The sequence below is a fragment of the Cyanistes caeruleus genome, chromosome 2 (assembly GCF_971803275.1).
Source record: "Cyanistes caeruleus chromosome 2, bCyaCae1.hap1.1, whole genome shotgun sequence".
Taxonomy (NCBI): domain Eukaryota; kingdom Metazoa; phylum Chordata; class Aves; order Passeriformes; family Paridae; genus Cyanistes; species Cyanistes caeruleus.
The window spans coordinates 3,425,765-3,450,394 of NC_141702.1; the positions used below are offsets into that span (position 1 = coordinate 3,425,765).

A 24,630-nucleotide genomic window follows, 5' to 3' on the forward strand; every position below is an offset into this window, starting at 1 on the left:
CATTTTTCCACTCCGTTCCCAATCCCTGCCCTCCATTCCTTCCCTGTCCCCATTCCTGCTCCATTCCCTGTCCCCATTCCCGCTCCATTCCCTGTTCCCATTCCCGCTCCATTCCCTGTTCCCATTCCCTGTCCCCATTCCCGCTCCATTCCCTGTCCCCATTCCCGCTCCATTCCCGTTCCTATTCCCGCTCCATTCCCCTTCCTATTCCCTGTTCCCATTCCCGCTCCATTCCCGTTCCCATTCCCGTTCCCATTCCCGTTCCCATTCCCGTTCCCATTCCCACTCCATTCCCTGTTCCCATTCCCTGTTCCCATTCCCGTTCCCATTCCCTGTCCCCATTCCTGCTCCATTCCCGTTCCCATTCCCGCTCCATTCCCTGTCCCCATTCCCGCTCCATTCCCTGTCCCCATTCCCGCTCCATTCCCGTTCCTATTCCCGCTCCATTCCCCTTCCTATTCCCTGTTCCCATTCCCGCTCCATTCCCCTTCCCATTCCCTGTCCCCATTCCCGCTCCATTCCCGTTCCTATTCCCGCTCCATTCCCCTTCCTATTCCCTGTTCCCATTCCCGCTCCATTCCCGTTCCCATTCCCGTTCCCATTCCCGCTCCATTCCCGTTCCCATTCCCGTTCCCATTCCCGTTCCCATTCCCACTCCATTCCCTGTTCCCATTCCCTGTTCCCATTCCCGTTCCCATTCCCTGTCCCCATTCCCGCTCCATTCCCTGTCCCCATTCCCGCTCCATTCCCTGTTCCCATTCCCTGTTCCCATTCCCGTTCCCATTCCCTGTCCCCATTCCCGCTCCATTCCCTGTCCCCATTCCCGCTCCATTCCCATTCCCGTTCCCGCTCCATTCCCGTTCCACTCCCGCCCGCTTTCCGCAAGCCCCGCCCCTCACTTCTGGCCCCGCCCCTCTCGCAGCCTCTCCGCTCCCCATTGGCTCCCCTACAGGCCACGCCCCCTCCGGCGAGCCCCGCCCGGAGCCCCGCCCCCTGCCATTAAGCGCCTCGGAACGATTGTGGCGGGGCAATGCCGCCCGCCGGACCCATTAACCTCCTCCCTGCCTCCGTGAGCACGGCGAGCGCGGATTGGTCCAGGCGCGCATCACATGACCGGGGGCTCGCGGGCGGCGCTTCCGGCTCATCCCGCTCCGCTCGCGGCTCCTGGGAATCCCGGGAATCTTGTGGGGCCCGGGGGTCCTGGGGCTCCCCCGGCGCCCTGACCCTCCCCGAGCCAGCACCCAGGGTCTCCCCGCGCCGCCCTCCCCCGACACCCCCGGTCCGGCCCTGAGGGAGAAGGGGGGACCCTGTGCGGGCCTCTCCCGCTCCCCCCGTCACTCTCGGTCCCCAGGGAGCCGCCGCCCCCGCGGGTTATGCCCCCGCCTGCCCGGGTGGCACCGCACAGACCCTCCCCGGCTTTCCCAGCCCGGCCCTGCCGGTGTTCCCGAGGCTCCCCCCCGTTTTCCCGGTGAATTTCCCCGGTGCGTTTCCCCCGCCCTCCCTCCAGCATGGAGTTCGCTGAGCTGATCAAGACGCCCCGAGCGGATAACGTGGTGCTGCACTGCCCGTTCCACCTGGCCGTGGAGGGCACGCTGTGCCTCACCGGCCACCACCTCATCTTCTCGTCGCGGCGGCAGGACAACGCCGAGGAGCTGTGGCTGCTCCACTCCAACATCGATTCCATCGAGAAAAGGTGACGCTTCCTTTCATCCCTGCCTGCCCATCCCTAATGCCTCGCGGTTGGGAAGGCCGGCTGGCACCTCAGGATTGAGGGAAGGATGCTCTGGGCATAGACATTGCCTTAAGCTGTGGCAGGTTGGGCATGATGAGGAATTTCTCCCCAGAAAGGGTGCTTAAACCCTCGGAACACCTGGGGAACTTTGGAGTCCCCATCCCTGGCGGTGTCTAAGGAATGACTGGAGGTGGCACGCGGTGCTCTGGGCTGGTGACGAGGTGGGGATGGGTCATAGGCTGGACTCGATGATCCTTTTCCAACCTTAATGGTTCTCTCAGGGCCCAGGGCAGGGTTCCCATCCTTTTTGATGTTGCTTCTCAGAGGTTGGGTTTTTGGTCCTGTAGAAAGTCAGAATTTTTGTGTTTAAACCCTTTTGCTCTCTGTTCATTGCTCAGTTGGTTCATCCACTCTTGAAGCACTTTATAAATGATGCAGCTTCCCCAGTGTGCACAGAGAGGGGCGTCAGAGCACTGCTGGGGGGATTTGCCTTGTGTCACCCTCCAAAACTGGTGGTAGAATTGGACTCTGGACTTGCTCAGCCCCAGATCATCTCCTGCTGCTCAACAGCATCATCCCTCACTTTCTGCAGCTGCTTTTGGGAATCAGTAACCCTTTAGCAGTGTGCTTTTTGGGATACAGCTCAGCTGTAGATGCAGAGCTCCATATTTTTTCTTGCCCATCCCCTTTTAACTACAGAGAATTCAGAGATTTCTCTTTTTCCCCTCATTTCTTCTTTACCTGCACCATTGTCCCTCATTGAGTGTCTGCCCCATCTCACCTGGTCCTTGTCTTCTTCTCCCTCACCTTTTCCAGCTTGATGCTAATACTTCATTTTTATATTAATTACAGAATTCTTCCCCTGGTTTTAAAGCCTTTTAAGGAAATCTGGTAGAACAGGGTTTCTTTCTGCCAGCAAGACTGGAGAAATCAGGCAGCAGATTAAAAAAAGCCCAGAGCCTGGGGTGGGGGAATTGCTGGGTGCTGATGAAATTTGCTGCTAAGTTTGTTCCTGATTTCCCTGTGCGTGTCTGAGAGGAAAGGAGCAGAGGGATGGAAACCTCAGGGAATTTCTTCCCATGCTCAGTCCTCCACCTGGCCTTGGACACCTCCAGGGATCCAGGGGCAGCCACAGCTTCTCTGGGCACCCTGTGCCAGGGCCTGCCCACCCTCCCAGCAGTGTAATATTTGTCATGTAACATTTCCACTCCCTGCCACAGCAAAAGGATGGAACAAACTAAAATAAAACCAGGTTTGCAAATAGCAAATAATGAAATGTGATTGTTTCTTTATTTGTTTGAAAGGTGCCCCTGCAGACAAATTGCCACTAATGGAGATTTGCCTCGTGGGAAGAGCTGTGACACTCATCCTGCCTTAGAGGATCCTGGTTTTATGGCACTCTTATTTCCTGTCTTGCTGTAGGTTTGTGGGCTCCTTGGGCACTATTGTCATAAAATGCAAAGACCTGAGGATTATCCAGCTGGACATCCCAGGGATGGAGGAGTGTCTGAACATCGCCAGCTCCATCGAGGTGAGCAGTTACCATCAGCCAGTTACCAGTCAGCTTTCTGACCTTCAGGTCTTGAGCTCACTTCAGCCTTAGAGCTTTTTTTTTTCTTTTTTCCCATTAGGTTTTCATATTTTGAAAGGCAAAGTAGAATCTGGAATGTTTCACATAGGGTTGTGGGGTATTTCCCAGAGGTTTTGGACTCCCCATCCCTGGAAGTGTCCAAGGCCAGGTTGGATGGGGCTTGGAGCAGCCTGGGATAATGGAAGGTGTCCTTGTCCAAGGCAGGGGGTGGAAGGGGATCAGCTCTAAGGTCCTTCCAACCCACACCTGTGATTCCATGATTTCTCTTGCCCACACAGGTGCTTTCCACCCTGGATTCAGTCACCCTCATGTATCCCTTCTTCTACCGGCCCATGTTTGAGGTCCTGGAGGATGGATGGTCCTCCTTTCTGCTGGAACAAGAGTTTGAGCACCTCAGCTCAGTGGTGAGTGGGATCTGAGGGATTTGCCCAAGCACTGGAATATTCTGTGGGTTGTTTCACCCAGTAGTGGCTGGACTGGAAATCCTGGATGGTTAAAAATCCATTTGGTGCTTGGATGAGAAGTGAGTGTTGTTGAAATATTTTCATATATGTTGAAATATGTAACATCAGACTTTTGTTTGCTGCTTGACCTTGTACAAGTGGAGATTTCGGGAAATCACAAAGGTAGAAAATGTTTTTGGCCTTTGGGGATGGTTCTCTAATTGGGAGAACAATTTGAAATCCTTTGTCCTGGCTTTGTTGTTCTTAATTTTGATCTGGAATAGAATGAGATGAATCTTTGTCAAACCCTTCATTGAAATGACACTGGTTTAAAAAAAATCCTCTTTAGGAGGACAATGAAGATGCCTGGTTTGGAACACTTTTTCCTTTAATTGATGCTGGGGAAATATTCAGGAGGTACAAAAAGCAGGAAACTTCCAGTTTGCTTTTTCCAGGTGCTGCTGAGCACGTTGGTTTTGTTTTGGGTAGGAGCTGTTCTTGTGTCATTGCCTGTTGTGTCTCTTACTCAAATTTCCTTTTAGGATGCTGAATTTGGTAGAGTGGGAACTATCTTGGGTGCAGGAACCTGTTTTAATAATTCCTTGCATTTGCATCTCTGTGTTCCAGGGCTTTGTTTCACATCCACTCTGCTCTTGCTCCATCAGCTCAGGTTTCTGAGCCCACATCCATTAGTGCAGCATCCAAGAACATTGATTTTTCTTTTCTCTGCAGCCTGTATCACTTCCTGCCTATGAGTAACAACTGAATAATGTGATCAGCTTGACCAAATTCAGTTGATGAAATCACCAGAAAATTAAAGGGGTTCAGAGGCCTTGCTATTTTTGTCTCATGATTAAAACATTCTCATGTGTCTTATCTTCCTCTGCCATCCAAAGACAGAACAACTGTTACCATATCCAGCACATGGATCCATTGAAGTGCTTTTTTTCCTTATTTTTTCAGGGGTTTAAAACTTCATTTGTCAATCTCTTGCCTTTCTGAACATATTCTCTGTGTAAGAATTACGTTTAAAAACCTCATTACTTCTTAGCACCACGTTTCCAGGGCAATCATTCATTGCTTTAAAATCTCCATGTCTGACAGCTGTTGATTAATTCTTGGCTTTTAACCCAAAACTTCACATTTTGAACAAAATGGTGTCAAAAGCCACCTTCCAATGATTCACATCTCCTGAACAACAGATAAATGCCTTGTTGACCAAATAATTCTTGCTGTGTAATGACACTGCTAAATGTGACAGGCTGGAACAAGGAAATGGCTGATTTAAATCTTTCTCCCAGAAGTCAGATGAGTAGAATTCCAAAGGTTCCTGCCTCTGCTAAATCATCCATCTGGATCTGTACCTTCTCCAGCAGGATAACAAGTCAAAAACTACTTCACCCACCCTACAGCCCTAGTAATTTATTAATTCCACATTTATCTGCTACAGGAGAGTTGTTTTCAACACCCTCTAATGGCAAAGTGCAGAGTAAAAGTTAATGCTTTTTTAAAAAGTTAAGTAATACATTAAATATTTAGACAACATAATATGTAATTTCTATTCTTCACTGCACAGTGAGGGGCTGAATGGAATTCAGAGTATGTGCAGGGGTTCATGTTTTCTGTGAGCAGTCAGAAGAGAGCCAAGATGTTTCTCTTCTGCCAAATTCCAGAACTGCAGGATGCTGCAAGCTAACTCTGGAAATTCAGTTTCCTAAAATGAAGTGAAGAGGCCTGAGAAGTTTGTACACTGACTGTATAATTAACATAAATCTGTTTTATTGCCAAGAAAATCACTTGTTTCATTCTCCTTTCCTTTCCCCCTTGTCTTCCTTTTTCCTTCCTCTTTTCTTTCCCTTCTTTGTTCTTTTCTTTACCCTTTTTCTTTCCCCTTTTTTCTCTTTTTTCTTTCCCCTTTTTTCTCTTTTTTCTTCCCCTTTTTTCTCTTTTTTCTTTCCCCTTTTTTCTCTCTTTTCTTTCCCTTTTTTTTCTCTTTTTTCTTTCCCCTTTTTTCTCTCTTTCCCCTTTTTTCTCTCTTTTCTTTCCCATTTTAGCAGGAACAGTCTCAAGGTTCTGAATAACTCAGAAGTTGCTCATCTTCGTGTCAGAGCTCCTTTTAATAATCAGAATTTTCTGGGTTTGGGCTCAGGTTAAATGGTAATTGTGAACCAAATTTTGTTCTTTTCAGACAAGCCTCAATCTTTACATCTGTTCTGCTCCGTGCCCATGCACAATCTGATCCCAGCAGGGCTTGTTCCTTGGGAATAGCCTCTGGCTTTGCTGCTTTGCAGGATCTCCCAAGATCCCTGCTGGGTTCTTGACTTTTTTTTTTAAGGTCTATTGGTAGAGCTTGACTTATTTCCCAATGTTTTGTGGAAAACGACCTCTCCTGGCAATTTTATGTTTTAGGAGGAATGATAGCTTGGACATTTGGGAATCAATGTCTCTATAAACAGGTGTTGGGACAAGAAAAGTAGAAATCCAAGAGTTGATCCTGAGCTGGGTTTAAAAATCACTGCTTTCTTTTTTCTCTGGGGTTCTCTCTCCTTTCTGCTCAGCCCTCATCCCTTTGCTGCTTTTATCCTTAACTTTTTTTGATTCCTAAAAGCTCAGATGTCTTGCTGGGAGAGCTAGGGGTTCACTTTGCACTCCCTGAGTTTCACACAGCACAATTACCTGGTTGAAAGTGAGATCTCCCTTCATCCCTTTCCCTGCAGTCCTTCCTCTTCCTCTGCTGCTGCCTCGCTCTTCCGGTTACCGATGGCCCTTTTTGCTTCCAAATCCCAGCCAGGCCGAAGCTAAAGGAGCTGATTTGGGCAGTCTGGAGCTGGCAGTGCAGAGGTTAATGGAATATCTGCAGCAGGAGCTGTTGGAGGGAAGACAAACGGTGCCAAGTGCTGCCAGGCCCCTCCTCCTTGCCATGGAAATTACACCAGGATGACATAACGGGATCATCGGGATCCTGTCTCTGGTGTAGGTGGGGAGGAGAGCAGGTTGTGGGCAGGGTTAAATTACCAGAGTGGGGGTTCAGTCAGGTTCTGCTCCTCCATTCCTTTCCATACTGGTGGTGCCAGTGGCAGCCACTCTCCCTCACCAGAGTTCTGCTTTTGCCTTCTCTACATCCTGTGTCACAGTGAGGTTTTTATCAGTTTGATATTCCAGATCCATGCATATTTTTTTCATGGGAATCAAACTGCACACCCTCCTATGTAAATTAACACAGACACCCCAAAATCCTTATTAAAAATCCCATTGCTGGTTCATTAAAAGCTGGAGCTGTGACCAGCCACATCCCTTTTGTGTCCCAGAAGTTTTCATCTCTGCTCATAACACAATGCCCAGAGGCAATTCGACTTTGCAGCTCGGAGAAGCTCTGCTTTTTATAAAATGGAGCTGTTCAGAGGAGCTGTTTTGAGGCTAATGAATAATGAAATAAGGTTATAGCAGGGATGGTGCAGAGCTGTCCAGCTGGGCTGCTGCAAACAGGCAGCAGTGCTGCTCTTGATGCTGATATTTATTTTTTCCCAGCATCTTTTTTAGGCTGCCACCAAAATGGACTGTTTTCCTGTCTCCTAAGCCACACATCCCAAGCCTTGGAGCTGCTGCTGCTGAAGCAGTGTTGTGAGTCAGATCAGCTTGTTCAGTGGATGGAAAGGCTTCATTGCCAGAGGACATTCCTGAATTTATCCCTGTTTTCCACTGGACCAGTGAGCCATTCAGGTGGATTTAGATAAGCAGGTAGCTGTCAGGAGGTGTGTGGCAAGAGGTAGTAAGGATCCGGAAGAAAGGGATTCTCATCAGAGATGTGCAGTTAATTCATGTCAATTAATTCATGTTCAGTCAACAGACCTGAATTCATGTGGACTTCATGTGTTTTGTCACAGCCTAGTTCAGCTGTGGTGCTCTTCTCTCACTTTGTCCTGCCTGCCTTATCCCTCTGCCTTTTTTGTCTGCCTCAAACTCTCCTTGAACCCAGATGAGCAGAGGTTTGATGGATCTCTGAGGGCTCTCTCTGCTGCAGAAACTCCTCGTTGACCTTTTTCCCTGAGCTGGAGCCAAGGCCTGTGTGTGACCCTGGTATCAGGTAGCTGGAATTCCCATGCCAAGTGCCTGTGAGGTGCCACACTCAGCACTTCTTTCCCAGGCTGTTGGGAGCTGGAGAAGTTACATCACAGGAGCTCATGATGAGCCCTCGGTGCTGGGCTGCTTCCAGAAGGTGCTTTAAGAGGAAGAACTGAGCCCACAGAAAAGAATCGATCTGGAGATGTTTAAATTGAAGTGTTAACCTCAAAGCAGCTTCAGCATCTGTAGTGGGTGGAAATTCTTGCCTTTCTTGACCACCTTTGTCTTCTGAACTCTTCTTTCAGCACAGATAGAGGGTTGGGTGCATATTCCCTGGGTCTAAATTAACTTTTTCCCCTTTTTAACTTTTCCCTTTTGTGGGAATACGTTTCTCTGTGGGGTCTCCCCTTGCTGTCTGCTGTGCCTGTGGAATCATTTACAGCCACAATCACCCATTTCTGCCCACATGGGCTTATTTGGTGCTGTTTGAGGATGTGGATAAACCAGAGGGGGAACTGTTGCTCAAGACCCACAGGCACCTGATCATTCTTCCATTGCTCCCGAGCTTTATCTGCACTCTGGGGAGCTTTTGGGAGCTGCTGCAAGGAGATGATTGCAGGGAGCAGAAAGGGAGCTGCTGGAAAAACTAATGAGTCAACAACCCTGTAAATGGCTACTTAAAGGACAATTTGTGGACAATTTGTGCAAATGGAACAGGTCACAAATACAGCTCTGTGTGTGTGCCTTATCCTGTGCATGGAAGTCTTTCTTCCCTGTTACCTCTCCCATATAATGTCTTTTCTGACCCAAAACTGTGTTCTGGTGTTTTTCAGACCAATGAATGGCGCCTGAGCTATGTGAACAAGGAATTCTCTGTGTGTCCCTCCTACCCTCCAGTTGCCATTGTCCCCAAGTCCATCGATGATGAAGCGCTCCGCAAAGTCGCCCTGTTCCGCCACGGCGGCCGCTTCCCAGTGCTGAGCTACTACCACAAGAAAAATGGGATGGTGAGCTGGGTTTGAGGGGTGCTTGTGCCTGAAGGAAGTGTGGGAATCTCTTGGTTTCATGCTCTGGAATTAACAGAGCTCCTGGTTTATTTTCCAGCTTCCTCAGTGGAGCTGGTTTTGGGTGATGGAATGAGTAATCTCCATCCTAGAAATAGCCGTTAATCTGCTTGGTTGGGAATGTGCATGGCAGGAGCTCGCTTACAGCAGTAAGAACAAGATGAGGCTTGTAAAGGCACTGCTGGCACCCTGGCTGGTTGTGTCTGCCAAGAGTTTTCATGGAAAGGATGGCAGGAGCCACATTGTCCTGTCTGCGAGCGGTGGGCCTTCGTCATAGCCGTGGTGACAGCAGAGCCAACGCTGTGTGACTGTGCAAGGAGGATCAGAACAGTCTGTTCTCTCAGCCTGGCAGGGAAACTCGATTCAGGAGTAGCAAAGTCTTGGTCTTGCAGACTTTGACAATCCAGAATCCAATGGAGTGACTGATACATTATAATTAAGAAATGCACAGCATGAAAGTGTTGTGTAATTGTCTCTTGCTGATGTAACCAGTTTGAGGACGCTGGGATGTCCAGCCTGCAGTTTTTAAACTTGATGCAGTCTCCTCAAATACTCTAATGCCTTCTCACCTCCTGTGGCCAAGATTTGTAAACCTTTGATTTGAAGCTGTCTACTCTGACTCAGAAGCACCTTGGGATTTTCTTTGCTTTAAAAGCAGCCAGCCACCTACTCCACATCAGTTGTGCTTTTTGCTTTTTCTCAGTTTATCTGAAAACCATTGAAGGAATATTTTTGCTCAGTTTTCTCTCCAAATTGTACATGTTTCATGTGAGGAGTACAACAGTGTTTGGCTCAGAGTGTTGCAGTTGTGACAGTAATGCTGTCACTCTCATTGCCCTCCTGGCTCCGAGTTCTCAGCTGTACCTGGGGGTGCTGACTGGCTGCCCTCACATTTCTGTTATGATTTGCGCTGCTGGGGTGCTTCTGAATTGAAAGGCACTTGCTGAAGAGAAATCTCAGCTCATCAGTCTGTGGACTTGAGGTTTATTAGTTCATCCACAGGGTAAAAATGTCACCTCTAACACATGACCAATTTGAGTGTTTTAAGAACAGAGTTGGGAATAGACCTTGAAAATGCCAATCCTGAAAAAGTTGATTTCATGGGATCACAGGATGGTTTTGGTTGGAAGGATCCTTAGGGGCCATCTAGTTGTAACCCTCTGTCATGGGCAGGGATGCCCCTCACCAGGTCAGGCTGCTCAGGGCCCCATCCAGCCTGGCCCTGAACACTTCAGGGATTTATAACACTGCCAGGGTTTGTAAAGGAGCCATCAGCAGGAAGGCAGCTCAGTAGATCACAAAGATGGTACTTGAGGCATAACTGAAGGGATACAGCCTCTAAGATGATGCCTGGCATTTAAAACTTGCCCAGCCAAACAAGTGCTGGATTTGAGGATTTCTACTTCAGTTTTAGATACATTCAATCCTTGAGAAGGATCAAACTGGAAACAACTGAAGGATTCAGGGCAAGGCTTGGCGCTCTGGTGCCTTTCAATCAGAATTCTCTCCACTTCCAGTGCCTCATCCATGGTTTTGTGTCTCCCCAGGCGATGATGAGGAGCAGCCAGCCCCTGACAGGCACCAATGGGCGGCGCTGCAAGGAGGACGAGAAGCTGGTGAACTCCACGCTCCGCTCCGGCCGGCGCGGCTTCGTCATCGACACCCGGCCTTTGGCTCTTGCCCAGCAGGCCAGGGCCAAGGGAGGAGGCTTTGAACAAGAAGTCCACTACCCCCAGTGGAGGAGGATTCACAAATATATCGAGAGGTGGGTGAGATCAGGCTCTGCCCTGAGCTCAGCTGCATCAGGTCGCACTGGCAGAGCAGTGATACCTCCACAAAGTATTTGCTCCTGTAAGAAGAGTGGTGTATCCTGGTTCCTGGCAGCAGGGTCATGTTCCTTCTGTGGCAAAACCAGGATATGTGGATGATAAGGGGGTTTTGGTTTGGTTCCTTGTTCTGAGCAACCTGCTGCAGTCTTCAGCCATCAGGCATCTCCCTGTGCTGTTTCTTTTTGTGACCATCTTCAGCCACACTCCAGCCTTCCTGTGTTCCCCTCTGCACAGGAAGGAGCAGGTGTCTTGCCAGAAAACTTCTGCTGGGGAGGGTTTGTTCTGTGGCTGTCACACTTCTCTTATCCAAAGGATTTGTCCTGAAAAGCTGTGGCTGCCCCAGCCCTGGAAGTGTCCAAGGCCAGGCTGGACAGGGCTTGGAGCATCCTGGGTTAGTGGAAGGTGTCCCTGCCCGTGGCAGGGGGTGGAATGAGATAAGCTTTAAGTTTCCTTCCAACCCAAACCATTCCATAGTTCTGTGATCCAGTGCTTTTCTCTGCACATCTGATACTGTTCAGCCATTTGGAGACAAGTTACTAAATTAGATTTAGTCTGGCCTTGTTCAACTTCTCTTAAAGCTTTAATTTGGGGGAATCCTACACATGCATGCAGTAATGTAACTGGAGCTGTAGGCCAGCTCTTGAGCAGTTGAAATAAGGAATTTCCTGGCAAGTACTTGAAGTGTTTGGTTTTGTTTCTAAAGATTTTATGTGAACTTACATTTGCTGTTGATTATTTACAGCATCAAAGAGCGAATAAACAGAATATACAAAACGCTAAATAATGCATGTCCTCTTTTTCCTGTGTTACTGCTTGTGCTTTCAACAATGTTTCCCTTTTCCCAAAGGTTTCATATCCTGCAGGAGAGCTTCATCAAGCTGGTGGAGGCTTGCAATGACCAGTCACACAACATGGACCGCTGGCTCAGTAAACTGGAGGCTTCCAACTGGCTCAGTCACATCAAGGAGCTGCTGACTGCAGCTTGTCTGGCTGCTCAGTGCATTGACAGGTAAATCTCCTGCAGAAAGTCTTGGGTTGCTCATTCACTGGTTACAGATTGCTCATTAAATACCTCTGGCAGTATCAATAACTGCCCACTGTGGTCTGGCTCACTTGTACCCATGGAAGATTCTGTTTCTTCATGGTGAAGGAATGTTCCTCCAATAAATCAGGAGGAGGGAGGAAATCTCGGCTAAGAAAAGGTTTTGGATCATGTGTTTGAGGTATATTCCTGTGTCAGTTGCAGCTAAGCTAATTTAGACAGTTTTACTGAAGGTTTAGTTTAAAATGGGTCCATCTGAAATGCTGTTTGATGGCCTGGAAAAGGGGACACAGAGATGTCTTTTTCTTTTTTTAAGAAGTCTTTTTTTTCTTTCCAGCTGCAAATTTCCAATACCACCCCTCACTTCTAGAGGTTAAAACAATGTCATTCCTTGTTTTCCCCAGGAACTGGTCCAGTGCTTTTCCCCTCTTATATTTTTATCCCCACAGCCCTATCCAGGCAATCCTGCTCATCCCTTTTAAGTGTTTGTGACCTCTTTTAACCTGACATTTCTTTCACAAATGCTGCTGACTCAGCTGACTTGTGCTCATACCTCAGGCTGCAGAGCCAACGCTTGCTGCCAGGTGCCAGGGTTTCTAAGGCCAGATGCTGGAATCCAAACTGGTTTTATCTGTGGCTTTGGGTGGGAAAAGCCCATCCCAAAATTTAGGGAAGAAACCTGGCTTTTCACAGGAGCTGAGGAATGTGTTCTGCAGGCACACAAGCAGCTGAAATGCAGGCTCAGTGGTGAAACAGCACTGCTGCATTAAAATGGGAGCTCTGTGCTTTTTAAAAGCTCTGACAGTGCTGCTTTCATTACTGGCTGTGCCAGCAAAAGATTGCTCTGGATCAATAGTTTTATCTGAAATTCTTTCCCGCAAGCATGTAGTGGGAAAGAACAGTGATGAAACCTTTCTGGCTTGTTGGGACAGTGGCTGATTTCATCATTTTTAATCTCAGCTTTGCTTTTTGTGTTTACCTGGAGCCGTGGCAGGTCAGTTCCAGGTGCCTGACCTGCCTCACTCGGAGCCTGGAGGTCAGAGCTGGGCTGACAGAGTTCTGTTGTGTTTTCCATGGAGAATGAATTGCTGGGACAGATCTTTCAGCATCTTAAAGGTCTGAAAAAGGGGAAAATAGTGTTAGAAAATTAGTGTAGAGAAAGGGGAAGATTAGGTAGGGAAGGAAGGTTTTGATTAAATATTAGGGAGAAACTCTGCATTATAACAGTGCTGAGGCCCTGGCACAGGGTGCTCAGAGAAGCTGTGGCTGCCCCATTGCTGGCAGTGTCCAGGGCCAGGCTGGTGAGACTTGGAGCAGCCTGGGATTATGGAAGGTGTCCCTGGCCATGGCAGGGGTGGAATGGGATGAGTTCCCCTTCCAAGCTGTAACTGAAAAGGATGCTAATCCCAAAGAGTGAGAACCACAAGGGAGATCTCACTGTGCACCTTCTGTGAGTGTGGGAAAGGATCTGGAGTTCCAGAATGCTCAGCAAGACACTGAGCCTTTAGTGGTGCAGAGCTCAGGTCACTGTTGATGAGTATCCAGGTGAGATCCATGTGGGATCCATGTGGGATGGGGCTGCAGTGGTGGCAAAGAGGCAGCAGAACCTCAACACTGGCAACATGGGATGTAGTATAAAATCCCAGTGTCTATGGGATGTAATCACATCCACTGGGATGGGTTCTGCTCATTCATACTCTGATCCCTTCCCACCTTCTCCTTTCCCAGGGAAGGTGCTTCAGTGTTAGTCCATGGCAGTGAAGGAACCGATTCCACACTCCAGGTCACTTCCCTGGCACAGATCATCCTGGATCCAAGGTGCAGGACCATCCGTGGCTTCGAGGCTCTTGTAGTGAGGGAGTGGCTGCAGGTAAGAAATTCCCCTGGACAGAACAGCAACCAGTTCCAGAGACACTGGGGTTGGGAAATAGCCTGAGAGGCAGCCAGCAGGTTTGGCCTTGTTGCAGCCCTGCTGAGTGTGAGTGTCCTTTGTCCTAAAGAGCAGCATCATTACCTGAGTCATTTGTCCCTCTGGCACTCCTGGGGCCTCTGCCTCTCACGGCAGGTTTTTGATTTTGGGGAACTGCCTGTTTAGTGTGTTCAGAGTGAGCATCTCTTACCAAGAATGGTTTGGGTTGGAAGGGACATTAATGCTCCTCTCATTCCAACCTTCTGCCCTGGGCAGGGACTCCTTCCTCTGGGCCAGGTTTCACCTCTTCCATCTCATTAGAGAAAACTGTTCAGACCAAACCACAAAACCTGAGTTGTGCTCTTTGTACCTTGGCAGTCTGGACCTCCAGTGCACCCACCCCAGCTTGTTCCTGCTCACATTCTCTGATCAAACACAGCCTGAGAAAGGCAGGGAAATCAGTCATAGACTCACAGAAACATTTAGGTTGGAAAATATCTGTAAGATTGTCAAGTCCAACTGTCCCCCAGCACTGCCAAGGCTGCCACTGATCTATGTCCCCAAGTGCCACATCCGTGTGGCATTTTAATCCCTCCAGGGATGGGGAATCCACCATTACCCCAGGCAGTTGAGCCAGGGCTGAACAAACCTTTCCATGAAGAAATTTTCCCTAATATCCAATCTAAACCTCCCCTGGTGTGACTTGAGACTGTTCCCTCTCCTCCTGTCCCTGTTCCCTGGGAGCAGAGCCCGACCCCCCCGGCTGTCCCCTCCTGTCAGGGAGTTGTGCAGAGCCAGAAGGGCCCCCTGAGCCTCCTTTTCTCCAGGCTGAGCCCTTTTCCCAGTTCCCTCAGCCTCTCCTTGTGCTCCAGCCCCTTCCCCAGCTCCATTCCCTGCCCTGGACACACTCCAGCCCCTCTATGTCTTTCTTGTCAGGAGGGTCCCAAAACTGAATCCCAGAATTTGAGGTGTCCCAGCAGAGGTTTCTAACAGCTTGGTCCTGGCTGCCTGAGCAGTTGCATGGACAGAACTCTCCCTGAAGTGATTTTTCCACATGTCCTCACATCCCATTCCTTGGTGTGTGTCCCTGATTCCCTCCAGGCTGGCCACCCTTTCCAGCAGCGCTGTGCCCAGTCAGCCTATTCCAACAGCAAACAGAAGTGGGAGGCCCCAGTGTTCCTGCTTTTTTTGGAGTGTGTGTGGCAAATCCATCGGCAGTTCCCCTGCTCCTTCGAGTTCAATGAGCAGTTCCTCATCATGCTGTTTGAACATGCCTACGCTTCCCAGTTCGGAACTTTCCTGGGAAACAACGAAAACGAAAGGTTGGTAAGGAGGCTTGACTTGAATCCTTCAAATGTTGGGCTGAATTTGACTAAAAGGAGGTCCCAGAATCATGGAATGGTTTGGGTTGGAAGAAACCTTAAAGATCATCTCGTTCCAACCCCCTGCTGTGGGCAGGGACACCTTCCACTGTCCCAGGTTGCTCCAAACCCCGTCCAACCTGGCCAAAAATCTCCACCCATCACCAGTTTATTTAGCTTCTCACACAGAAACTCTTCCATAAAAGAAGAACCAGCTGGAGTTTGATGTGAGTCACAGCTGTGGGAAGCAGACTTGTCCATGCAGGCCTGGAGGAGGAGGCTGAGGCAGGCAAAGGCCACAGCTGACAATTCTGTCCCTCACCTGTGAGGAAGGAATGTGACTGTAGCCTGATGTTCCTGAGACCCCCCCCTCTGGGAGTAGAAACAGGGAGAAGGACTGAAGCTGCTCACAGCTGCCAGGGAGGTTTGGATTCCTGTTTGGAGCTTGGCAGTTCTGCCCTCAGGACTCCTGGCTGCAGTAAGGCCATGGCTGAGGGTTTCCTGCTGGACTGAAGGCCATTGCACAGGAAGGGAAAAGCAAAAGTGACACTCCAGAGGAGGAAGGCAATTTAAAGCTTCCCGTAAACCTCCCTGTCCTTAAAGTAATCTGGGCCTAGAAGAGACTCTGCTGCCTTCTGCAGGGCTGCTGAGTCAGTCATCTGCAAAAGCAGGTTAGACTTGGAAGCAATAAGCTGAAATTCGGAGGAGTATTGAATGTTACGTGCAATAACCTCCTGTCACATCTGAGCACGTCAGCCTGGGAGCACAGGCAGGGGTTAAGTCTGATGTTAAGCTTGTGCTGTCTGAAGCATTCACAGGAGGGGTGAATCTCCTGCCTGGCTGGCAGCTCAATTTGCCAGTGAAGGCAGAATGAGATTTGCTGGAGTCTGAGGCATAGGGATTCCTGTATCTGCTGGAGGTGGGATTGCCCCAGGAAAACAACTCTGTGTGCTCAGTCCCTTCCTGCCACCAGAGGGACCTGTCAGACGTGCTCATTCCAGCAACTAAACTGCTTTCATGTGCTGGAGAATTCCATTTCCATCCTTCCCTGATGCAGCCCTGCCCCACCTCCCAGCTCTACCTTAGCACAGGAGCCTGATCCCTTTCCAAACCTGGCACTCAAACCACAGTGGGCAGGTGACTGATTCTTCACCTGGACAACAGGCAGCCAATTTACAAGTGTTATTTCCCCATCTTTTATTCAGAACTAATTGTAATCAGCCAGGCTGAGTAAATTGCTTTAGGTTTACACCCTGTGCCATGATGATGAAGGGATTTACTTGAATTATCTGGGGCAATAGCACGTGGGAAAACTTGTGGCCTTGTCTGTGTGGTTCTAACCAGAGCCTTACAGATCCAAGTGTATAAAACTGACTTGTTCTGTGGGTTTCTTAGGGCTAAACTGAAGCTGCCTCAGAAGACCATGTCCCTCTGGTCCTGGGTGAACAGGCCTGAAGAGCTGAGCAGGTTCCAGAACCCTCTTTATGAGGCCAACAGCCTTGTCATCTGGCCCTCCGTGGCTCCCCAGAGCCTGCAGCTCTGGGAAGGTGAGCCAGGTTTGCTTTCCCTGTTACAGGCAATCTCTCTTTTGTGATTTTTGTCAGGCTTCATTGCCTCATTCTGGAGGATCCACGTGCAGTGGGTTCCCTGCTGCAGAAACTTTGCCCATCCCATGGGTGCTGAGGAGTTCGTGACAGCGACACAAGCAGGCTCTGATGGCAGACTGGAGACTCAAAATGGTGTGGTCTGATAAGTGTGGGAGGAAAAAAGGAATTAACCCCTCCTCATTTTTCATTTTTGTTTTATTAACCTTGTTGAATGGGATGGTGAGCTTGGAGAGGAGGGGGGAAGCCATTCAGGGGGGAGGGAAAGGGAAGAAAATGTGAACTGTGTGCACCTTGCTTGAGAGCTGCTGGAATGCAAACAGCCTTGATGAATTCCTCCTTGTTTCAAGAACCCCTTGTGACCTGGGTGTCTCTGGGCTTCCAGGTGTCTTCCTGCGGTGGAACAGGCCTTCCAAATTCCTGGAGGAAGCCGAAGAAGAAAGGATCAACATTATCAAGTACAACAAGGAGCTGCAGGCCAAGGTGAACGCGCTGAGGCGGCAGCTGGCGGAGCTGGAGGCGGATGAGGAGGTGCAGGAGGAACCCTGAGCTGGGCTTTGCCTCAGACCTTTGCTTTCCCCTTTACATTGAGGAAGAAACATGGAAAGTGCATGTTCTGCTGAGCCCTTGGGTACAGCTGACCCTCCCACTGCTGAACCCTTCACTCCATGACTCTCCCTGCTTTTTTGGGAGGGGTTTTTGTTTTGTTTACAGAAGACACAGCTGGGCACAATGTCCCCTCTTGGCAGCTTTTCTGTCTCAGAATTGGGTACAGTGTCAGCAGAAGCTGGAACTCTTTACCTCCAACTGCGTGGATGACCAGAATGGGCCAAGAGACAGGATGTCTCCAATTTATTTTAGACTTTTTCTGGTTTTGTTGAACACTCACAGGATGAAAATACAGAGTTCTATATAGATAGGTAAAGGCATTTTGTCTAGAAGCACCTTTTCTCTCCCAAAGTAGGTAAGGCAGCTTAGTTCTTTAATTTCCTAGGAAATCTAGAAATTGTTAAAATGAAATTACAGGTTCTGCCAGTCTACACAATACTCTTAGTAACCTTCACATCTCACACTTGGGTTTTTGTGTTCAGCATTGGATTGGGAGCAGGAAATTAAGCACCAAACCAGAGCAAGACATTTCAATGCAATACAGAATTGAAGGAGAGATTCTGCTGCTAATGTTTAAGCCATTACCTTCAGGTGGAATTGTCCCTTGTGGACAAGGATCTCCTAAGGAGGAACAAACTTTTTTTTTTTAATTCTACCTGGAAAACAGAAAGGTTTAGTAGTTGGTGGGGGTGTTCACTTGCAGAACAGGGCTCAGAGCTGTCCTTTAAACCAGAGCCAAGCTGCCTTCTTGGAAATTCCATCCCCCCTGGCTGGGTTTGGACACCTGGCCAGGTTCACAGCATTGCCAGGGTGCAAGAGCAGCACTTCATTCAGAGCTCAACAAAAACACTTTTGCTGCACCTGGTGTGCTTTTCCTTCTTGTGCTCTTATGCCCATCTTGTGGAACCTCAAAAGCAGAAGCTGGAAGTTCAGGTGACCTCACAGATCTGCTGTAGATGAAGGGGCCATCACACTACAAAAAAAGAGTTCAGATGATTTGTAGCTGCTAAAAGTGCTTAAAGACTTTAGGCATAAGCTTTTTCCCATTTAACTTTGTAGCTGCTCCTTCCATTTCAGTGGCTTCAATCTGCTTTTTATAAAATCAGAGTACTCTCTTGTGATTTTTTTCTTCTTTAAAAAGACAGGTAGGGGTAGGTCTGAAATACTCCCTGAGACATTTTTTTCAGCTTGATTCCATGGGTAGCTCCACAGGACTGGGAAAAGTTGAATTGACAGCAGCACATGAGGCTGGGATTATCCAGAAAAGAGCTTCCTGTTAGCCTGGCTCTACTGGAATGAACAGAGCTGCAGTAGGTCAGCCCTGGGATCCCTCTGGAAACTGTTGAGCTTCCGAGTTTATGGAATGAAGCTGCCTTTATTTAAAAGCCACTTCACATAGGTATGTGTGAAAATGCAGGATCTGTAGTTGTAGCTGGGCAGGAACCTGCAAAAATCATGTAGCCACTAAATCCAGTCTAAGAAAATCCTATAACCAAGGAAATTATATAAAATCATGTGATAGTGGTCAAGTGCTCCTTAATGCCTTTTGTTCCGTCCTTATTTCCTTAATTATTTCCTTCTTGCCTAAGCTAAACTTAGCCCTGAAGTCCTCTGGCTTAAAGAATAACATAATCCCTTTTAAAACACTGCTCATTTAAGGCAGAAGAGTGATTCCTCCTGCTTGCAATGCCAATTTCTTTTTAGGTTTGGAGCCTTGTTCCCTAAATCCAGTCTGACACGGAATGCTGCTCAGGGTGGCTGGGGATCTACTCTGCGTGGCAGGGGAGGCAGAATCAGGCTGTTTCCTTCTCCAAACCCAGAGATTCCTCTGGGAATGTTGCTCATTTAAGCCCCTAAAATGATTGTTCACCTGTTGAAATGATGTCTTTGGGATCTGCACCTGCCTGGGTGGTGTTTCCCAACCCCATTCTGAATTTCTCTGTCTGAAATCCATTATCCCCAGCCAGATGGGAAGGATTCAGAAGGCACTATTTTCCCTGTAATAGAGTATAGATAAAACACTCCTAAAGGTTAGGGAATTGCATAACACAGTAATTATAGATTGAGCTAAATAATAGAGAAGCAGAGAGGGTTTTTTTGGATCTAATTGCCTGGCTGCTCCAGCCTCTCCTGCAAACTGCAGGCATCCGAGGAAATTGGGAAACCAGCTGTGACAGCCAACAAAAGGCAGCACGTTCCCTCTGAGCTGGCATCAATTTCAGCCTCCACTTGCGTTGAATCCACACCCAGGCTCTGTGTGTGCCTTGGGGAGGTGGATCCTGGGAATGTGCCTTCCTGTGGCAGTGCTGGTGTCCTTCTGAGCAGTTTATTCCACGGTTCCTGGGCCATGCAGCACCTTGTCCCTGTGGCTCAGGCCTGGGAGGGCTGGCAGGAGATGGAGTGGTGACAAGCTGTGCGGTGGTGTGGGTTCTCCTGGGACAGGACACTTCCCAGGGCTCTCCTGCCACGCTGCTCCCACATTCCCTTGGAAATTTCCATTCCCAGAGCTCCAGATTCGCAGCAGATCGCTCCCATTCTTTGCTTTGCTGCTTGCCTCCCCTGTTAAATCAGGTTTACTATCAGTGATGGGTTTGGTCCCTCAGAGGGGGATCCCTGCCCCGTGACCCCCAGTTTGCAGATTCCCTGTGTCTTCCTGAGCTGGGGCAGTGCCCAGCTCTGGCTCCTCCCTGTGCCACTGCCTTACGCCCTCGCTGCCACCCCGCTCCTGCTCTTGTGCACACACTCTGTGTAACAAGCTGGACACTGAAAGCCCCATCTCCAAATTCTGGGGGCAATCCACGAGGACACTCTGCCATTTACCAAAAAAAAAAAAGAAGGGAAAAGGAGCTGACTTGCACAGTTTTCATAAGGGAAATACGAAACACATACCTTCAATATTTTGATTGTATCAATTAACTCTTGAATGTGGCGCTGGTTTTGACGTGCACTATTGTCCCTGTTGCATAGGATCTAACTTAAAATTGCACTGTACTGCATTTTTGGTGTCTCATGTGTGCTTTGCTCAAGCCTTGGGCGGTGCTGTGGGTGTGTGAGGGGTGAGGTTTGTCCCAGCCCCGCCTGTGTTCTGTCAGGGCAGCGCTGTGAGCTGTGTGTTCACTGCTGCCCGTTCAGGTGAGGAGTGCACCGCTGGCCCAACATCTGGAACTGCTGTTTGGACGTGGCTGTTGCATCAGTCTTGGTTTTGTTTTCCTGTACAATTTGAAGTGCCAGCTGGGAGCTGTGTGCTGGTGTTAGGTATTTGCTGTCTGTGTACAGAATCCCAGCTGCTGTGCCCTGTGGAATTTATGGCAACAGCAACAACAAAAAAGTAACAAATCTGTGGAAAAAGAAGATGATGGCTCAAGGTTCAGCCATTTGAGGGGAACAAAACAGATACTAAGTGGCTGTAAACTTTGCTGTAGATATATTGAGAGCATAGTAGATGTGTCTGTTTAAATTAAAACCTTGAAGACTAAAAAGTTCTTTAATTACACCTCTGAATCTTCTTTATTCCTGTGTCCTTTGCTTCCCACTGGAGGGATGTGGGTGGGTGTGACTTGGATTAAGCTTTTGCTTGAAATTTTAGTTCTTTCAGCTCAACTGTGTTTTATTTTACAGCTGAACAGCCATGTGATGGCAGAAGGGAGATGAAGGAAGGATGAGAACCTGAGGCTGTGAGGGGCTTGCAGAGCTCGGCTCCAATGGCTTCAGGCCCTGGACAGCAGCTCTGCACATGTTGGATAAACAGTTTGATTAGCCAAGGTTTTATATTGGTATTGATCTTTTTATCCTGGTGTTGATCTCTCCAAAAGAAGGGCAGGGGTGTTCACAGGGAGAGGGGATTGTAGTGCAGCAAAGCCTTGCAGGAAGATGGATGGAGAATGGACAAGGGGGAGTAGCTTTAAACAAAAACAGGAGAGATTTGGATGAGATATTAAGAATGAATTGTTCCCTGTGAGGGTGGTGAGGCCCTGGCACAGGTGCCCAGAGAAGCTGTGGTTGCTCCTGGATCCCTGGAAGTGTCCAAGGCCAGGTTGGATGTGGCTTGGATCAGCCTGGGATAGTGGAAGGTGTCCCTGCCCATGGGAGGGGTGGGACTGGATGATCTTCAAGGTCCCCTCCAACCCAACCCATGATGTGACTCTGAGCTCCATCAGTGGCTGGGGTTGGTTTTAAGGCAGGGGGGTACATTGGTGCCAGGGGAAAGAACACAAAAAGAACAAACAGCTCTTGGGAAATGGAGGCTGGGAACTGTGGGAACTCCTGGATCTCTCCTGGCTGGTGAGTCAGGAGCCTGGGAACTTCTGGGCCATCTGTCTCCCTGTGGTCTCTGCAGCTCCTGGGGAAGGTGATGAGTTTTTGTGGCTTTTGGGGTTGGAGCAGATGGAAGCTGGGGGTGTTTGTGCTGCCCTGCAGCCTGTGCAGCCCCTGAGATAACACAGGGATGGGTGCTGAAGGTTTTGATGTGAAAAGATTGATATCCAGCCACTATTTGTGCAAGAAGTCACAGCTGAAACAGAATAGGTCAGCTTTAAAATATTTTCAGCAATGATCAGTCTGATTTGGGTTAAACTTGATTTTTGGTGGGGGGTGGTGACTAGCTAAAAAAATCACTGAGTGGGTTGTGTTGGAAGGGACCTTAAAGCTCATCCTGTCCCACCCCTGCCATGGGCAGGGACAGCTTCCATAATCCCAGGCTGCTCCAAGCCCTGTCCAACCTGACCTTGGACACTTCCAGGGCTGGGGAATCCATCCAAGCAAGTGCTGAAATATTTCTTTAACTTTTTCTGGAGTCTGTTGAATTTTTCTCTTGGAAATCCCAGGTGGTTTTGCTCAGTGCCACTGTAGGAATCTCTTCCACGCTGCCCGTTTTCCCCTGAGCAGTGAGAGGGGAAACAATGAGGAGGAATTCCCGTTGCACTGGCTGGAACTCGGGATGCTGGGCTGTGCTGGGCTGCTCACAGCTTCCCCTGCCCTGGAAATGTCACCAGGAGCCCCTGGTGTTTGTATTGCAGAGCTGAGCTGATGAGCCTCTGATGTTCTCTTGGGAGGGTGTTGCTGATGCCTTTGGGTGCTTTAGCTGATGCTGCAGGTCAGCTCATGGAGGGTTTGCTCTTAGAGCTCCAAATCCGCTCCCTCAGGATCTTAAAATACTGGCAGACAACCTGGGAACTGCACAGATGTAGTTAAACCACTAAAAACGCCAGTGTAGTCACTAAAACAGTGTTTTTTATAGCTTGGGCAGTTGGTTGGAACCATTGACATGAGCAGTTTGCACATCCCAGTTGGTTCTGGTTCTGCTTGGGGCATGGTTTCAGGTTTGAAAGGTGGAGTCTGTGGTCACTGTGTGAAGGAAAAAGGCTCTTTTGGCAAGTGGCTCATTCAAAGGTACAAGAGATAAAGGAAATCTGCTTCCAGCTGTTCTTTCCTATCATGGAAAGCATTTGTTTGGATGCCCCAGCAAGGTAAGTGCAGCATTTCTACAGGGATTCTTCTGGGTTTGGCTTCTAAGTACGTGGTGGAACAAAATAAAACATTTATGGCAGGAATAAAAGTTGTTCCAGAGTTTGAGTTGGTTCATTTTTGAGGTTTTTTTGGTTTTGTTTTTTGGTTGGTTTTTTTTAACAGAGAACTATTTAGCTTCTCTGTACTGTGCTCCATTTTTTGGGGGTCCAGCTTGAACACTTCTAGGGATTGGGCAGACACATCCATCAGTTGTTTTGGGGACTAAGCAGCAATTTGTACTACAGTGGGGTAAGTACAGGTCTCTGGTGTCTACATTTCCCTCAGTTAGGGAATAAAAACAAAAAAACCCACAAACCTGTGCCTTGCTGGGAAAAATATTTTCTTCCAGAGATCCTTAAAAGCCACTTGTGCAACATCAAGCACATGGAGTGTCCTGGCTGTGCTGCCAGCAGTTGGCAATGCTGTCATTTCACAATGGGGAAGGCTGAGGCAATCCTCAATTAAAGCTCTGTTCTGCTCTCCTCCACCTCCTTTTTACCTCCTCACTTGTGCTGGTCCAGCTCTTTCTGGTTCCACGTGGCACATGGGATTGGAGAAATGTCTGGAGCTGACACAGCCAGGAGGGAAGAGCCCTGCAGGCTGAGTCAGCATCGGGGGTGTTAAACGTGGCATCGATGCTCGGAGTAAATTAAGTCACAGGGAGGATTTGTAAGGTGAAAACCCACGTGGAACTGCTGGAGAGAGTCCAGAGGAGGCCATGGAGATGTTCCAAGAGCTGGAGCCCCTCTGCTCTGGAGCCAGGCTGGGAGAGCTGGGGGTGCTCACCTGGAGAAGAGAAGGATCCAGGGAGAGCTCAGAGCCCCTTGCAGGGCCTAAAGGGGCTCCAGGAGAGCTGGAGAGGGACTGGGGACAAGGGATGGAGGGACAGGACACAGGGAATGGCTTCCCACTGCCAGAGGGCAGGGATGGATGGGATATTGGGAAGGAATTGTTCCCTGTGAGGGTGGGGAGGCCCTGGCACAGGGTGCCCAGAGAAGCTGTGAGCTAAAAGCAGAGCAGACACACCTTGATCCTTTCCCCACTGCCACCTTACAGGAACCCTGCACTCAGCACCTCTGGCACTGTCAGAGGGACCAAAGGCAGCTGCTCTGCACCAATCCCACCCCGTGGGCAGAGCAGGGAACCAGAGGGACAGCACATCCCTGATGTGTCTCCACTGGGAAGAGCTCCTTGCCCTGAGCTCTCCAAGCCCAGTGGGTGGTGAGGGTTTGCAGGTTCAGCAGGGCAGAGGGCAGAGGAGGAGACCACAAAACCCCCGCGTGTGGGAAGGGATGGGAGGGACACCAAGCCCCAGGCTCTGGGAGGGGCTGATGCAGAAAGCTTTGAAGGAGCAGCACTTGTGCATGGCAAGGGAGAGAAAGATGAGAAAGGAGGCAGTGGTGGAGAGTGGGGAGAGTGAGAAGAGCACTCCTGGAGCCCCTGGAGCCATGGCACCACGCTGCCTCTGAGGGATGTTGGAATGTCTCCTGCTTCCCTCCCCTTGGTTTGTATTTCCAATATTCACCCATTAGCCTGTCTCTGAACCTCAGGCTGGCTTTTCATGTTTGCAGACATGGATCTGCAACAAACCAACCCACAAAACCTTAAACTCCAGATAACATGAAAAATATAGACCATACAAACTCCTGGGTAGCCTGTGCCCCTCCCTCTCCCCCTGGAGCACTCTTGGGGGCATCTGTTGACACACATGGAGGTTCTGTGAGCAGGATTGGAACTGGCTGCCCAAGGAGTCAGTGGAATTATTACCCTTGGAAGTATTCCAAAGGTGTGTGGATGTGGCACTTGGGGACATGGTTTAGTGGTGGATTTGGCAGTGCTGGGGAATGGTTGGACTTGATGATCTTAAGGGCTTTTCCAA

At 49.1% G+C, this 24,630-nt stretch overlaps 1 protein-coding gene across 4 annotated transcripts; it reads left to right on the plus strand.

Annotated features, from left to right (window-relative positions):
- Positions 1-980: 980 nt before the first annotated feature.
- On the plus strand, positions 981-21,007 carry MTMR9 (myotubularin related protein 9). Of its 4 annotated transcripts, none has more exons than XR_015282637.1 (11): positions 981-1,693; positions 3,155-3,263; positions 3,602-3,727; positions 8,662-8,835; positions 10,440-10,657; positions 11,569-11,730; positions 13,492-13,633; positions 14,774-14,994; positions 16,429-16,580; positions 17,023-17,601; positions 20,865-21,007. XR_015282637.1 is itself a non-coding variant. In XM_023924210.2 (11 exons), the coding sequence occupies exons 1-11, from the start codon at positions 1,509-1,511 to the stop codon at positions 20,895-20,897; spliced, it is 1,620 nt and encodes a 539-aa protein (XP_023779978.1). In that variant the 5' UTR covers positions 999-1,508; the 3' UTR covers positions 20,898-21,007. The 4 variants fall into 4 exon arrangements, 3 of the variants coding, with proteins under 3 accessions (XP_023779977.1, XP_023779978.1, XP_086731551.1); XM_023924210.2 differs by having other exon boundaries at positions 999-1,693; positions 17,023-17,120; XM_086875425.1 differs by having other exon boundaries at positions 1,002-1,693; positions 17,023-17,168.
- Positions 21,008-24,630: the final 3,623 nt, after the last annotated feature.